Source organism: Argentina silus, assembly GCF_951799395.1.
Source record: "Argentina silus genome assembly, chromosome: X".
NCBI lineage: Eukaryota > Metazoa > Chordata > Actinopteri > Argentiniformes > Argentinidae > Argentina > Argentina silus.
In genome coordinates this window covers 44,602,638-44,619,606 of record NC_139653.1, presented here as the reverse complement: position 1 = coordinate 44,619,606, position 16,969 = coordinate 44,602,638, and the positions used below count along the sequence as shown (strand labels likewise).

Sequence of the window (16,969 nt, the reverse complement as noted above, 5' to 3'; positions counted from 1 at the left end):
ATATAAAATGAAGTAGGTTTTTACCTCCTCTTTTCTCTATGACAGAACTTGGTGGGAGAGGGAAAAGCCTAAAAACATGGCCTCTGAAATGGCATTTCCTGGTTACCACTCTCTCCAGCAGTATTCCTAGTTGCCTGCTTTTATTTATACACATCTACATGAGAATTTGACAGATGAAAGAAGAATGGCTCACCCTGCAGCCTCCATGTAAACCCATATTTATGCCCACAATAATTCTACTTCAATGCAGGTTTTTTCATATCTGGTTTAATTTCATGATACAAACAACACTACATACTGTAAATAGGCTTATTATACAATCATGAAAGTATTAAAAATGAACATATCTGTACATAATTCCTCAGATTCTGACACAGTACATGACTAAACTTGAAGTGATAGGCAATTGTATGGCTTGTCATTTCTGCTGTTAAATGTGTATACCTTTAAATGACCCAACCGAATCACTGCATCCTCAAAATCTTTAAAGCCTCACTCAAGTTTCACTCATCTTAATTTAACCATAAGATAAACCTGAACATCCCATGTCTCCTTCTCAAACACTAACTAAGAAATGAGAGAATTGAAGTGTACATTAACCCCTTACAGGGTCAAGACCGGTCATACATAGCTCTGACCAGGAGAAGATGTGAGAGTAGAAGACAAAAGGGATGAAATCCTTTGATACATCTCAGACTCATTGAGGAGTGGCTTCCGTCAGGCCACTCTACCATAAAGGACTGATTGGTGGAGTGCAGCAGAGATGGTTGTCCTTCTGGAAGGTTCTCCCATCTCCACAGAGGAACACTGGATCTCTGTCAGAGTGACCATTGGGTTCTTGGTCGCCTCCCTGACGATGGCCCTTCTCCCCTGATTGCTCAGTTTGGCCGGGCGGCCAGCTCTAGGAAGTCTTGGTAGTTCCAAACTCCTTCCGTTTTAGAATGATGGAGGCTACTGTGTTCTTGGGAACATTCAATACTACAGAATGATGGAGGCTACTGTGTTCTTGGGAACATTCAATACTACAGAATGATGGAGGCTACTGTGTTCTTGGGAACATTCAATACTACAGAATGATGGAGGCTACTGTGTTCTTGGGAACATTCAATACTACAGAATGATGGAGGCTACTGTGTTCTTGGGAACATTCAATACTACAGAATGATGGAGGCTACTGTGTTCTTGGGAACATTCAATACTACAGAATGATGGAGGCTACTGTGTTCTTGGGAACATTCAATACTACAGAATGATGGAGGCTACTGTGTTCTTGGGAACATTCAATACTACAGAATGATGGAGGCTACTGTGTTCTTGGGAACATTCAATACTACAGAATGATGGAGGCTACTGTGTTCTTGGGGACCTTCAATACTACAGAATGATGGAGGCTCCTGTGTTCTTGGGAACATTCAATACTACAGAATGATGGAGGCTCCTGTGTTCTTGGGAACATTCAATACTGCAGAATTTTTTTCGTACCCTTCCCCAGATCTGTGCCTCGACACAATCCTGTCTCGGAGGTCTACAGACAATTCCTTCGACCTCATGGCCTGGTTTTTGCTCTGACATGCACTGTCAACTGTGGGACCTTATAAAGACAGGTGAGTGTCATAGCAAAGAGTCTGAATACTTATGTAAATGTGATATTTCAGTTTTTTATTTTGAATAAATTAGCAAACATTTCTAAAAACCTGTTTTCACTTTGTCATTATGGGGTATTGTGTGTAGATTGATGAGGGGAAAAAATAATTTAATCCATTTTAGAATAAGGCTGTAATAAGTGAAGGGGTCTGAATACTTTCCAAATGCACAGTATATCTACTGTATATATTGAGTGCAATCATCCACTTTGAATAAAAGTCTAATTTTAAGACAATATATATATTCTGCTTCTGTCACTGTGAACAATTTTCATTGCCTATCAAGATTTTTATTTTTTATGTTATTTTGTGAAAATCTTGAACATTGTTCTGTGTTGACATCTTACACTATGTACTCTATGTGTGTATGAAATATTGTTGAGTTTAGTTATATATAGTTAGACATTATAGTGTTTGAACATGTCTCAACTGCCACATACTGTATATTAAAAACTATTGATACTTCTTATATCACACAGAGATACACGACTGTACTTCCTTATTGAACAAAGTATTGTGGACATCCAAGTTTTGCCTAGTCTTTTTATCCATTCTATTTTCCCTGTGCAAATGTGGTCAATAGATCAGACTCAATAGATTATAGAGGCTCCTTAGTAAATCAACTAAATGTGGGTGTCTGTACTGTGTCTGTACTGTGTACTACTGTGAGTTGACTCACGACATTCCGAAACATTTCCGCACAGAAAAATGTTTGTGCTGTCAGGACACCGTAGTCTCACTTATGTTACGTAGGCGTTCCACAACTAAAGTATATGGTGTCAACTCGATTGAGCTGTTTTGATTATTGTGTAGTTCTAGTTCACCTGTTAGCAACGATGTAGCCAGGTGCTTCAACACCCACTATCGATGATTAATCGGATAGGCTAGCAACAATGTATAAAATGTATCCGTTGGCGTGCCCATCGAAATTCGAGTAATGGTTGCTGTTGCAGTCTACATTGCACTTTTACATTTGCTGAGATTTAAAGGTAAAATGCATGGTTCTTATCTTATGGAAAGACAAGAGAGGAAACTTCAATTCATACTTTAATTAATTTAATGAATAAATGGAATACGAATAGAATTTACTGGAATTTGAAATATTGGAATACAATGGGGAGTTGCGTCTGTGCATTGCAAGAGCAACGATTGGTCTGTGCATTGCAACTATATTAAAGTATTGATCAATTGATTTTGGCCCATATACTGTCTTCTAGCTTGGCGAATATGTTACCTAATCAAAATGTATTGTGAGGCAGCTGTCAGTCAGTGCAGTGCCAGACTGCCGCCTCATCTGTCTGTTCTAAATATTCACCCTCTACGGAAAGAGGCCAACATTCTCTGCATTGAGAGAAGAGCGACCAGGGACCGCGGGATAGGTAGATACAGGGAGCAGGAGGAGGGCCATGGGGAATATAAATTCGCTTTACCGAAAAGGGATTGCACATGGGAACTCGTATGGTTTGGGAGAGCAATGTCATTGGTCTCTCTTTCTCCCTCTCTCTCTCTGTTTTGTGTGTCTCTTCCTGACTCAGCCTGTCTGTAGAGCAAACAGTTTGACAGCGGAGCAACACAAAGGGTTAACACTCACCACATACTCGTCACACCCCTGTGAATAGAAAACAGATTTGTTCTACTTGTCCATGCGGTTGGAGATATACTTCCTTCTCTTTATGTAAATCTGCTTGGAACCTATTCGATAGTTTTACTTACTGTCTTACTTCTAACAGTTACTGCTTTTGGAGGTCATTGATACAGCTCTAAGTTCAGTATCATGTTACTTTACATGTTAACGTTACTTCACATGTTACTTTGCAGGTTAACGTGAACAGGTATGATACTAGTAATCAGAGAGCTACTTTAGCTCGCGGTGGAGGACCTGCCCAGGGAGTGTGTGTAAACTCTGTTGTCAAGTTCTGTTGACATGTGAAATAGTGAATAAGGTAAGTCATCTACTGTTGTATGTATGTTTTCTTCCTAATCAAATGTGTGAATTTGTTTTTTAATGCACAACCAAAAGAGAGTAAATAGTACGGTTTTTAACTGGTATTAACAATAACTGTTAAAACTTCCATTTCAGAGTGAGAACCCCCGCTAGGAGGATGTGGCTATGCTGGAGGGGTACAGGTTTGCTGAGGAGGAGATGGAGAGGCACGCTCACACACGCCCCTCGCAAATCGAATATCTCTATTTGGCAGAGGAGTAAGTAAAGTAACACTTTATATACAGTAGGAAATGTAATATGCAGAAATATCTATTGTAACAATACCTCTACCATACTACTGTACAGTGCCTTCAGAAAGTATTCAGACCCCTTCACTTTTACCACATTTTGTTGTGTTATAGACTAAATTTAAAATGGATTAAATTAATAGAATTTGCCATCAATCCACACACAATATCCCAGAATAACAAAGCGAAAACATGTTTTTAAAAAGTAAATTTATTAAAATTGTAATACAGAAATACCTCATGTACATAAGTATTCAAACCCTTTGCTATGTCATCAACAAATCACTCAATAAGTTGAATTGAGGCCATCTTAATGCAAGGATAAATAGTTCATGTAATTTTGGAATGAATATGTTTGTTTTTATAGGGTCACTGTTTTGCATAAGAATCAATTACACACTGTGTGGACCAGGTTGGGTTAGGGTTAGGGTTGGCATTACAAACAAAGCAAATGGAGAGAAACAAAACGGCTCAGGAATGTGACCCTGAGGCCTGGGGAGACTTACAACAATCTACAAAGTTGAATGGTAGAGAGCAAAAAGCACAGTCGATGGGACAACATCATCTCAGTCACTCTACAAAATTGGTGTGTAAACAAGTGGCCAAAAATAATCCCTTAATGGAAATTAATCTTTCTCACATCCATAATTGTGTTTGCAACAATTAATTCAAGTGATACAGCAAAGAAAGTGGCTGGAAATGTGTTTATTTGGTTTTACTAAGCATTCAGTTTGGTGCAAATCCAGCACATGCAATGCAGTTTCTGCACCATCTCTCGTGTGAAGAATAGCGGGAGCTGCATGAAGTTATGGGTATGTTTGTCACTGGCAGGGACTGTGGAGTTTGTCAGGATCAAGAGAAAATCTTGAAATTTGCTGAGTTGGTAATGACATCCTTATCTACAGTGTGTAATTGATTCCTATGCAAATCAGAGACCCTATAAAAACAAAGATATAAATTCCAAAATTAAATGAACTATTATCATTGCATTGCACTCAATTCAACTTACTGAGTGATTTGTTGATGACATTTTTGCATTTTTGCTAATTTTAAGAGTGTCATAGCAAAGGGTCTGAATACCTATGTACATGAGGTATTTCAATTTGAATAAATTTACTGAAATTTCTAAAAAACCTGTTTTCTTTGTCATTCTAGGGTATTGTGTATGGATTGATGGCAAATTCTTTTAATTTAATCTATTTGAAAAAGTGAAGGGGTCTGAATACTTTCCTACGGCACTGTATATGTTTGTATTAACGCTATACCAGCAACACCATTTTGTGTTTATTTCTATCTGTAGACGTGGCCCCCAGACCCCCGAACGACAGAGTCGCCAGCCACATTAGGATGAACTCATTACACAGGTCTGGCAACATTCATCTCATAGTCTTACACCTTGGATATGAACAGAGCCATATAGAGAGGTTGACTGTTGAAGTTGTAACACCTTGGATATGAACAGAGCCATACAGAGAGGTTGACTGTTGAAGTTGTAACACCTTGGATATGAACAGAGCCATATAGAGAGGTTGACTGTTGAAGTTGTAACACCTTGGATATGAACAGAGCCATATAGAGAGGTTGACTGTTGAAGTTGTAACACCTTGGATATGAACAGAGCCATATAGAGAGGTTGACTGTTGAAGTTGTAACACCTTGGATATGAACAGAGCCATATAGAGAGGTTGACTGTTGAAGTTGTAACACCTTGGATATGAACAGAGCCATATAGAGAGGTTGACTGTTGAAGTTGTAACACCTTGGATATGAACAGAGCCATATAGAGAGGTTGACTGTTGAAGTTGTAACACCTTGGATATGAACAGAGCCATATAGAGAGGTTGACTGTTGAAGTTGTAACACCTTGGATATGAACAGAGCCATATAGAGAGGTTGACTGTTGAAGTTGTAACACCTTGGATATGAACAGAGCCATATAGAGAGGTTGACTGTTGAAGTTGTAACACCTTGGATATGAACAGAGCCATATAGAGAGGTTGACTGTTGAAGTTGTAACACCTTGGATATGAACAGAGCCATATAGAGAGGTTGACTGTTGAAGTTGTAACACCTTGGATATGAACAGAGCCATACAGAGAGTTTGACTGTTGAAGTTGTAACACCTTGGATATGAACAGAGCCATACAGAGAGTTTGACTGTTGGAAGTTGTAACACCTTGGATATGAACAGAGCCATATAGAGAGGTTGACTGTTGAAGTTGTAACACCTTGGATATGAACAGAGCCATACAGAGAGTTTGACTGTTGGAAGTTGTAACCAAACGTGTTATTATGGGTTTTTACTTCAGCCTTCACCACACAATTGTATTAGAGTGGAATCCTAGCTCGAGAGCTGTGTGCGGATCACAGGATTCCACTCTTAATGAATGTCCACACAGCGTTATGTCAACACAGATTAACTGTGTTTTAGACCAGCGCGTGTCGGTACAGGCCCAGTTTTCTTTGTTCGGAAAACCTGGGGAACTCCTTTGCAGAAAGTGACTTCTAGCAACACGTTAAACCAATTAAATAGTCCTACCCAGTCACAAAAGATGACACAACAAACAACAAATTGTACAGGCATGCAGGGGAGGGTTCCTGACATTTACATAACGTTTAAATTTTTTACATTTAGCAGACGCTTTTATCCAAAGCGACTTACAACAAGTACATTTGTCTAAAGTAAGTGAATCATCGATACATTAGCCATCATTAGAAATAAAATCTATGCTAGGACCAGGTGCCAATGGCAGTCACAATGCCAAAAAAAAAAAGTTTTATTAACAGTAGAGGAACTGTAGTGGGGGGTGAAGAGGTCTTTAGGAGGGACAGTCAAGATGTAGTGTGAAATGTAACATCCAATGAAATTGCGAGCACATTCTCCCATTGCCAATCCAAGCCAGATCTGCTAATTTAAAATTCTCCAGACCTCCAAAAGAGGCGTGAGAAACAATGAGATTTGGAGGTATGGCTACATGATACTACAGGCCCAGTAATCTGTGTAGCTTGGAGTCATGCTGTCTGCTGTGTTTTCTTGTGCCGTGGCATGCAAATGAGCTTGCACCTGTGTCTGCGTCTGCGTCTGCGTCTGCGTCTGCGTCTGCGTCTGCGTCTGCGTCTGCGTCTGTGTCTGCGTCTGTGTGTCCCTCTCCACAGGCAGCTCTGCCTGCAAAGAGGGGTGTGGAGGAGGGTGAAACTGTCCTCCCTCTACCCAGCCAATGGAGTTCCGCCCAGGTACTTCTGCTCCACTGGATCTGAGACAGGTAAGCACACCATGTACTGTATGTCCCTTCACATAGCTGAAGGGTGAGAGCATATTCCATACCATCTGTTGTGTTGCTCCATGTGTATGAATATATATAGGCTTGAAACGTTGACACATTACATTTGCAGAGGTAAAGCATGTTTGCTGGAGTATTCCTTTTGAATGGAAGTGGATTATATGAGGCCCCTAACTCAAATCCCATTCTATCTCTTAAACCAACTCAGGATTCAGGCCTCTTGCCTTTCTTTGCCCTTTTCTTTGTTTATTAAGTGTTGCCAACATCTCACTTGTGTATTGTATTCTAGTCATTTCTGTGCTCATGATAAACAGAAGAGAATGTTTATAGTTCATGTTCTGTTTCTGGTTCCACCACAGACGCCATAGAGATCCATAAGAAGAAGCTGGTCCTGTGGTTTAGCCACCTCCCCCAGGAAGAGAAGCAGTTTGGGGGCTACTTCACTCCAGAGACCATGCACGTAGACCCGCTGATCCAGGAGAGGAACCCCGAGGAGAGGAAAGGCCCCCTGAGCACCCCCCTCCAGAGCCAGACTCCCCAGAGCACCTCTATCACGGTGGAGGACCTGTTTCAGACCTCCCAGGGCGGCGGCCAGGACAGGGGGCTCAACGTGCTGTTGTACGGGGCTGTTGGGACAGGCAAGGGCACCGTGGTGAGGAAGCTGGTTCTAGACTGGTGTGCTGGCTCCACCCTGACCCAGTTTAAGCTACTGGTCCCGTTCTCCTGTGAGGACCTGTCCCAGTTGTCCCGCTCCACCTCTCTGAGAGACCTAGTGAGCAGGAAGTACCTGCACCTGAAGAACATCCCTCTGCTGAGCGGATCGGGTGACCAGGCCAGAGACGTGCTGTTTCTCTTCAACGGGATGGAGAAGATGAAACTGGACTTCCGTATCGGCTCCACAGAGCTGTGTAGCGACCCCAACGAGGCGCTGCCCTCTGGGGCCGTCGTGGTCAACCTGCTGAGGAAATACCTCCTGCCTGAGGTAAGGAGTGAACTACACTGCTTCTTTATTTACATGAGACTTGATGTGTTATATTCTGAGTAGGTGCTGTCTCTGCCCAGTTCTGCTGTGTACTATTCTATTCTGAAATGTGACTGAGTTGCTGTTTTACAGAGTATGTTGTTCTATATTATCAACTCTATTAAAGGGACAATCTGGGATTGATACAGACATTTTTGGGCATTTTTCTGGGATTGATGCAGATATTTTTTTAAATGAATGGTATATAGCCATTTATTCTTGAAAGATATGAGCTTGTCTTATTCCATTGTTTGTAAACAATGTCATTGTAAACAAACACGGTATAGCTTCAAAACATGGCTAAAATTATCATTTTGGATGGATGGTCAATAGCACAAATGGTCATAGCTCTGTCTATGAATCTGAGAGAGGTTACATTTCTCCTGCCCCATCCCTCAGCTAATTACCCAAAAAAGTGGCAGCAAGACCGCTTTGTTGTGGTTTGAATCCCAGCTTACCCCTTTAAATTGTTCTATATTGTTAACTTCACTCTTTCAGGCCAGTGTCTTGGTGACCACAAGGCTGTCTGCCATTGACCGCATGCCTAAGAAGTATGTGAACCGCTACGCCCAGATATGTGGCTTCAGCGATCCAGACCGTCAGCGGGCCTACTTCACCAGCAGACTGATGAAGCAGTGTGGAGAGAGTCCCAGTAGAGAGGCCCAGTCTCTCATCGAGCTGCTCTACCTCAACCTCCAGAGGGAGAGCCAGCTGGCTGCTGCCTGCTTCCTACCCTCCTACTGCTGGCTGACCTGTGCTACCCTACACTTCCTACACTTCACTGATGCCCAGGTACAACAACTACTACTACATAGTTATAGTATGAGAATGATAATACAAGGTATTCCTTCTACATAGCTTACATCTGCTTTCTGCTGTGACTAAATGACTTACTGACATTTCCAAATAAAATCCCTGTTGTGCATTATGGCAGTTAGGGGAACAACATTACCCTGCTATGTTCATTCAACCCTCACTGTTCTGCAACTCTGCTACACAGGCGCCGATCCGCACCCTTACTGGTATCTACACCAGCTTCCTGAGGCTCAACTTCGGAGGGGAGGTTCTGGAAATGGGCGGTAGGGGTGTGTCTTCCCAGGACTCTCTGATGCTCTATGTCGTCCGTACACTGGGTAAACTGGCCTTCGACGGCGTCACCAACAAACGCTCCTCATTTTCAGAGGAGGAGCTAGAGCAGTGGGTGGGCGGGGAGATCAAGACAGACGAGGAACTCCGTCAGCTCGCTGTGTTCCGTACCGACGTTCTAGACTTCTTCCTGGTTCCGTGTGTGGAGAGTAAAGGTTCTGTGTGTGGTGTGGGGGATGAGATGGAAAGGAGGCGCTACGTCTTTGCGGTTCCTGCCATGCAGGAGTATCTAGCTGCTCTCTACGTAGTCCTGGGGGAGAATAAGACGGCTTTGGAGAAGCTGAGTAAGCAGGTGTCTGTAGCCATCGGCCAGGCCGGGGAGGATGTCAACGTCATCATCACCATCCTCTCCAAGTTCATCCCCCTCCGACTCTTCGCTGTCTTCAACCTGCTCAAGCTCTTCCCCAGCATGTACGAACGCATCAGCAGCCGCAATAAAGGACGCATTGCCAGAACGATGGCATCGGAGATGTTCCGCTCGGAGGACAGTTTCAACGAAGACATCCTGGACCAGGTGGAGCAAAGCCTGCTGGGAGTTTATGGCCCCCAGCCTCAGCAGCAGGTGGATCAGCTATTTGCTTTGTCTCTCTGGCATAACTATTAAATATTGTTTCTTGGTTTTACATGTCTACTGTTTAGTATCACTGCTTCTTAGCCAGGCTGTTTTTGTGAGAGTGAGAGAGTGAGGTTAGATAAAGGTAATAGATAAATAGAAAAGCCAATGCATAACTATCAACATGTTTACAGGTTTCCTGCCAGGCCTTCGAGCTCTACCCCATCTTCATGGGCGGCCTGTTGCATTACGGAAACCGGGTGCTGCTGGAGCAGCTGGGCTGCAGCATCAAGAGCACCGCGGTGTCCCAGATCACCCGTATGCTGCAGAAACACCTGCTCAAGGAGATCGGCAAGCCACAGCCGCCGGAGGAGCTCATGGACCTGCTAGTGCTGCTGTACGAGTTCCAGAACCCTCGACTCACCACCGAGGTCCTACTCAACCTCAGAACCATCAACCTCTCCAATGTCCGCATGACACCACTCAAGTGCTTCGTCCTCAGCTCTGTGCTTGCCTGCGCCCCCTCCAGGTGTTTTTTTTGTTGTTATTATGCTGTGTCGAAAAGGTGCAATCTGTAATTCATACAACAACAAGCGGACCCCCCCCCACACACTTTTTTGGTAAACAGCTGAGGGATGGGGCTGGAGAAATGTAAACACTCTAAATTTCATAGACAGAGCTATGGAGCTATGGATGCAAGCTGACCATCCATGAGATCAAAGTTATAGTTGTAACCATGTTTTGTTTGCTGTTTACAATTGCATTGTTTACAAACAATGGAGTAAAACAAGGTTATATTTTGGGTTCTGATGGGGTAAGAAAGCTGAACTAAGCTTGTGAGGCATTTATATTATTCAAGAATCAAAAGCTATATATAATTAATTAATTATATAAATTAATTAAGTAAAACAATAATATACGAATGATTTCAAGGGACAATCTGGGTTTGGATTTCTCCACCCCCTTCTCTGAGTTGTTTACTAAAAACAGTGCCGGGGTGACTGCGATTGCCCCTTTAATCTGGGATTGGTACATCCATTTTTTAATGAATGATATTGCCCCTTTAATCCCCTTGTTTATCCTGAACTTGAATCTATCTATGAATTTGAGATGGGGTGGATTTCTCCATACCCATCCTTCTGCTGGTTGGCTGCGATTGCTCCTTTAATTACCTTGTTTATCCCTTTCCTTTCTCTGACGCACTGTGTTCCCTCTGGCTCTAATACACTGTTGAACGTCTAGATTTCACCTGGACGAGCTGAACCTGTCTTCCTGCCACCTGACCCAGAGCCTGCTGCAGATGCTGTGGCCTGCCTTTCGACACACACACCATCTCAAGTGAGAATCACACCTGTAGTGCTGTCTAAAAGCTCTCAGGTGCTGTGAAGATGACAGAGGTCTTTATGACAGCCTCACCAACTCACTAGATTGATCACTTGTGGTTTCCCATGAGTACCGTCACCACTCGAGTCTGAACCTGTCTAAACCTAGTCTAATCTAAACACAGATTAAGCCTACTCTTTGACTAGAAAGCCTTTTCCATAGAGATTCTCCATTGAACACGGTCTTTACTTCCAGACTAGGCTTAATCTGGGTTTGGGAAAACTAGATCATTTTGTTACTATATCGTCTTTAAAAGGTGGCTAATCTGATGTGACCAACAGCTTTATTGAACTCTATAGATCCTCCATGTACTGTGAGGAGTACAAACATGCAGCAATATCAGCCATCAAGGTTTGTATTGGTGGTGAATGTTTGGGAGCAGCAAGTGTTAAAATTATCAACAGCACAGTGACATATGAGGTCCTAACTTGATCCATCTGGTAACATTGCAGGTAGGTTTTGGGTTTGCCATAAATGTGTTCTGACTTGTTGACTAAGATAGTGGAACTCTTAGTATTTTAAGAGCCTTGGGAGTAAAGGGGCATTAGGCTGTTATGCAATCTCCTACATTACATACTGTATCTCTACCAGGGGAGGCTGGTGGAGGTAGAAATTGGAGGACAGGTTCAGTGTAATGCATGGAATGGAATGAGGAAATTAGTTTAACACTCTGATGCAAAACTCTTCAGGAGGAGTGTAAATGTTTTTTGTAGGCCAGATCATGTTGTTGGGCTGATTGGATTGTCTGCTTTAAATTTTGTAATGTTGTATTGCTGCTGCTTTCTTGGCCAGGTCTCCCTTGCAAAATAGACTTTGTGTCTCAATGGGCTTTTAAGGGCCGGTTAAATAAAGGTTAAATAAAAAATAAATAAAGGAATGGTATCAAACGTATGTGTTTGATATCGTTCCTAATTCCGTTCCGTACATTACAATGAGCCTGTCCTGACTTCTGCCTCCAGCAGGCTGCACTGTATCTCATATCTAGTGTTATCAGATGATTAAAAAACCTGGCCTGTTCTTGTTGTTGTAACACAAGCATGCAACATGGTTTTAATCAATGTTGTTAATGTGTTTTTTGATTGTATCAGATGCTGCTTGGCCCGCTAACGTGTGTGTGCGTGTGCGTGTGCGTGTGCGTGTGCGTGCGCGCGTGCGTGTGTGCGTGTGTGTGTGTGTGGTGTGTTTGTGTGATGGCTTTGTTTGCCTCTCTCTGTTGTCTTCAGTCTCCAATTTAACAGCCTGGGTCCTGAGTCGTGCATCCTTTTGAGAGATCTTCTACTAGACCCCAACAGTGGTGTTAGATCTCTACAGTAAGACCCTCACTCTGTCTCTATGCCAGGCTCCCTGACCTAGGGGCCTTAACCCAGACCCCAACAAGTAGGTCATGATGAGGACGTGTTTACCATGTAACTACAGTAGGTATGGGAAGGGTTAAAGTAACAAATGCATTGTTATTGAAGCCTAAATTTGTCACCTTATTTATGGCTTTTGTCAACCAAGGAAAAAATACACATTGACAATCAGAATACTCTGACAGATAGATATTGTGTCTAATTTGAAGTGCATCATGTGGGGCATAGGTTGCCATTTTGAGACACAGACTACTGTATAATGCAGTACTACTACTACTACTACTACTAATGGAGGTTAGTGCTACTGTACGTCACTCTGGCCCACAGTGGAGCACCGGTGCTGCCTCACCCCATCTCCTCCAGTGTGATGCCTCTGGTGATTTGAGTGTCCTGTCCATCTGTAGGCTGTGTGACAACCCTCTGTTGGAGGCTGGGGCTCTGTCTCTGCTGGAGGCCCTGCCAGGGAATCAGTCTCTCAGAACGCTGTCTCTGATGCACACGGGCCTGGGGGACCGGGGGGCCTGCCAACTGGCCCAGGGGCTGCACCAGCACACCGGCCTGCAGGAGCTCAACGTGGCCTACAACAACATAGGAGACAATGCTGCTCTCACACTGGTGGACGCCTGCAGAGAACACCCCAGCATACACACTGTGCAGTAAGTAGAACTGTAACATGGACTAACTAGTGGGTGGGTTGGGTGGGTTGGGTGGGTTGGGTGGGTGGCAGGTTTGGTGGGGTGGGTGGGTGGGTGGGTGGGTGTGCATGTGTGGAGTATGTTGTGCAGATTGGATGAAGAAAATTGCCATTAAATGTGTCACAATTGCAGTCACTGTGTGTGCAACTTACTGTGTGTAACATATTCCATTGTTACCTCATGACCTAGCTTGTACCTGAACCCTCTGAGTGATGGAGGGAAGCAGACCCTCTACGTGCGTGGTGTCCCTGTGGACCAGAGGGGTACGGGGAGGCGTGTGAAGGTCCTGGCCTCGGTCACAGAGGGCTCTGACATCTCAGAGAACTGGCACCCCATCCTGAGCGTCATCCGTGAGAACGCCACGTCCTGGGAGCGACAGCGTGTCCGTCAGCAGCTGCAAGTCTTCCTCAGGGACCTGGAGTGGGGCAGAAAGCAGCAGCCCAGCTTCTGGAAGAGGCTCCACTTCCGCAGGGTGGAGAGTGACGTCAGAAAGACCATGCGCATGCTAGAGAAGGACAACCCACCTGGGGCTGGGGGCAGCATCAAAGGCTGATGTCACAGAGGTGGCTAAATGACGAGTATTCCTGTCTGTGAGCAAAAGCCTTGTGTTAGCTCCATGAGCTAATGTCTGGCCTTTAGCTCAGCAGACTAACTCAGTCTAGTGGTCCACAGAACCCTCAGAGTCAAACCCAGTTGGTCATAGTGACAGGCTGTTTCAATGATATCATGTAGGTTTAGCGAATGGATTGTTTGGTCCAGTATTTACAAATTCCAGTCTTCCAGTTCTTCAACCTTAGCGTGAGCCGTATGATGTTCTAATATGTGAATATGGAAATAGCCATGTGTATCAAAAATAACAAATACATATTGGGTGAAACTGAAATTGACCTTGTCAGGCCTATGAGGAAAGTACATTATCCTATTGTGGCCTAGTATACCCTACCTACAGTATATTCACTTTAGGCTGATAGCACGAGTATCTCTTGTGTGTTGATTTGGTTTAAATGTGTGATACATTGCATGCATTTTTCCATATACTGTCATAGGAAGTGCCTTTTGTAGGAGCCTGTTTTAGCTTAGAATGGATTTCCTTGATATCCTTCTGGTTGCTGTGGTGGTTGTTGTTACTATGTTCATTTGTTACTTTTCATTTTGATCATTTAGCCATTGTTTGTAGGAGCAACACATTGATATGATGGTGTTTGTCAATGTGGATTGATACTTGAAAATGGAGCAAACATTGCACAGAAGGGACAACTGAGTGGCTGCAACAGCTACTTAAATACATAGCATTTACAGTAATGACATTAAACGCATTATGATTGTGGATAATTTAGCTGGTGGTCTTTTAGGAAGTATTAAGAAACAATACTTACTGTATCAAATCAATTTCATTTCAAGCCATGGGTCATTGGGGTGGTCAGGATCATGTGGTTAGAGTCATGTGGTTCACACGGTGCTGCCTCATTAAAATTAGTTCATCTCCTGTAAGTCTGTTGACCAATAGGAGTGAACACTGTATGTTTTGAGAGGACTACTGAATGCTATGCTTGTGTTAATATTGTAAGTGTAGCCTAGCTCTATGTAATATTGACAATGCATTCATTTCAGACATTGTTTGACTCTTGGACAATGCAGCTACAGTAGATAAATGTCAATGTTTGTGTGTTTCTCTGAAGAATTAAAGATATGTCTGTCAAAGTCATAATGCCCCCCCGATTATTAGCATACTGCAGTGTATAAATAGTGTGCTTGAGAAGCAACCCACTCATGTTATTCGATATACTTCATTTACTTATTATTATTATTATTATTATTACAATTATTATGATCATTATTCTCACAGCTTTTAAGTTAGGAACACCAAATTACTTTCAAAACGTGCACTATAGATTAAGTTGGTTGAACAATTTTTTTATCTACCTATTACACATTTAAAAGTAAAATCCCTTAAAAGTGCTAAAATTAACATAGAGGTCAATAGGCACCAAATGTTGCAATCTTTAGAACCCTACTGCTCTTATGCTGTTGAAGTTAGAAACACCAATGGGACACCAACTTCACAATGTTCAGAACTCTAAATGAATAACCCTGGACAAAGCTTTTTGGTACTTGTTATACTTTTTAAACAACAGTATAATCAAAATGTGCATACATTAACATGGGTTTCAATGGTCACCATGATGATACTCACAACACTACTTCTTTTTCATATGTTAAGATAGACACCCCATTCCAACTTTAATGTGCAAACTGACATGCCCCACAATAACAACATACAGCTTTTTGATACCTTTTGTACTTTTTAATTTATAAGTGTCACGGTTAAGCTGTGCTCCTATAGTAAGACTCATTGCTTACGCTGGGTACTGTATATTCCACCAAGTCCATCCAAACATATATCAAAAGGAAAAATGCATTAGTGTATCAGGTTCATCCAAGCTTTTTCCTTTTCTACATCTACCAATTGAGATTTTGTATTTGGTACTGTTTTGTATTTGGTACTTGGACTACATTTCCAATCTGGGCTTCGTCCTTATCATGGCTACCTAATAATTCCCTGCTTTCAGTTGACTGATTCATCTCCTCTCCTCTCCGCTTCCCCAGCTGGTTGCTGCAAATGACAATATGCTCTCAGTCCTCTTTCCAATTAAAATGCAGTACTTACGGGGTAACATCCAAGCTTTTTGCCATTCTTCATCTAATAATTGAGAATTATTATCAAAATAAAGTAAATAAATGGTGCATTCCAATTGGGCATAGGGTATTTTAATGTTCTTTTGGGCTGTTTTAATGTTCTTTCCATTCCATGGGGAATTAAAATGTTCAGGTTGAAGTGACCTGCAAATCCAATAACAATAAATACTTTACTCAGTAAATTCATTCCCACTAAGACCATGTTTGAGTTGTTGTTGTTGTTGTTGTTGTGTGCACTGTGTGCATATAAGCCTGATGTTGAGCTCCTCTGATGTAGAGCTCCTCTGGGAAGATCATGGGAGGGAACATTTGAGCTGAGAGCAGTGGGCCCAAGGCAAAGGGCCCAAGGCAAATGACCAAGCCTGTTTTTGAAGTCTTGTCAGTTTTGTTTGTTTTATTTCTGTTTAGTTTGCACTGTAAATATTCTCATCTGGGACTCAATAAGCATTTAAAGTTGCATGAGTTAACATGGGTTTCATTGGAGACCATACAATTGCTATGGTCATACTCAAAACACTACTCCCATTTGCATAGATTAATATGGGTTTAAATGGTCACTGTAAGATTACTTTTCCTTGTTCTTACTTGAAGATATCTCAAAGGTATCTCACTATTGTAAACTATTATAGCCAGCTGAGCAAGCACACAATGTTTCTACTGATATTCTCTATTGATATCTGTGATCTATTTGATGCCTTCACACCAACACATTCAAACTGTTGATCCATGTGGTATTTCGCAAACAGGCTCATTGTCTCATTAACCAGCCAAGGTCTGGTCTTAATTAAATGTTAATGTTTAACTTCAGCCAAGTTTGTAAACAATCTTTCACTTGAAGTTTAACACCCATAACTAACCTGTATAGGGTTACAAGATATGTTGACAGTGCATCCACACTGTCTGTTTCAGTCAGTCATTAAGGCCTGCCAAATAAATCTGCATAAGATAACACAAATACAGTACATA

The 16,969-nt window shown here is 42.4% G+C and overlaps 1 protein-coding gene across 2 annotated transcripts; it reads left to right on the top strand.

Annotated features, from left to right (window-relative positions):
• The first annotated feature begins 2,404 nt into the window (after nt 1-2,404).
• Nucleotides 2,405-15,990, top strand: nlrx1 (NLR family member X1). Of its 2 annotated transcripts, none has more exons than XM_083695076.1 (13): nt 2,405-2,632; nt 3,462-3,586; nt 3,724-3,845; nt 5,176-5,239; nt 7,032-7,138; nt 7,516-8,138; nt 8,676-8,969; nt 9,178-9,885; nt 10,071-10,405; nt 11,119-11,214; nt 12,483-12,569; nt 13,016-13,267; nt 13,496-15,990. In XM_083695076.1, the coding sequence occupies exons 3-13, from the start codon at nt 3,746-3,748 to the stop codon at nt 13,857-13,859; spliced, it is 3,030 nt and encodes a 1,009-aa protein (XP_083551202.1). In that variant the 5' UTR covers nt 2,405-2,632; nt 3,462-3,586; nt 3,724-3,745; the 3' UTR covers nt 13,860-15,990. The 2 variants fall into 2 exon arrangements, with proteins under 2 accessions (XP_083551202.1, XP_083551203.1); XM_083695077.1 differs by lacking the exon at nt 2,405-2,632 and adding an exon at nt 2,671-3,318.
• The last annotated feature ends 979 nt before the right edge of the window (nt 15,991-16,969 follow it).

Bases quoted from the DNA above. Each gene is read 5' to 3' on its own strand.
- nlrx1 (XM_083695076.1), top strand. From the start codon at position 3,746: ATGTGGCTATGCTGGAGGGGTACAGGTTTGCTGAGGAGGAGATGGAGA. The intron at 7,139-7,515 runs GTAAGCACACCA...GTTCCACCACAG, and splicing joins CTCCACTGGATCTGAGACAG to ACGCCATAGAGATCCATAAG. The intron at 11,215-12,482 runs GTGAGAATCACA...TGTTGTCTTCAG, and splicing joins CGACACACACACCATCTCAA to TCTCCAATTTAACAGCCTGG.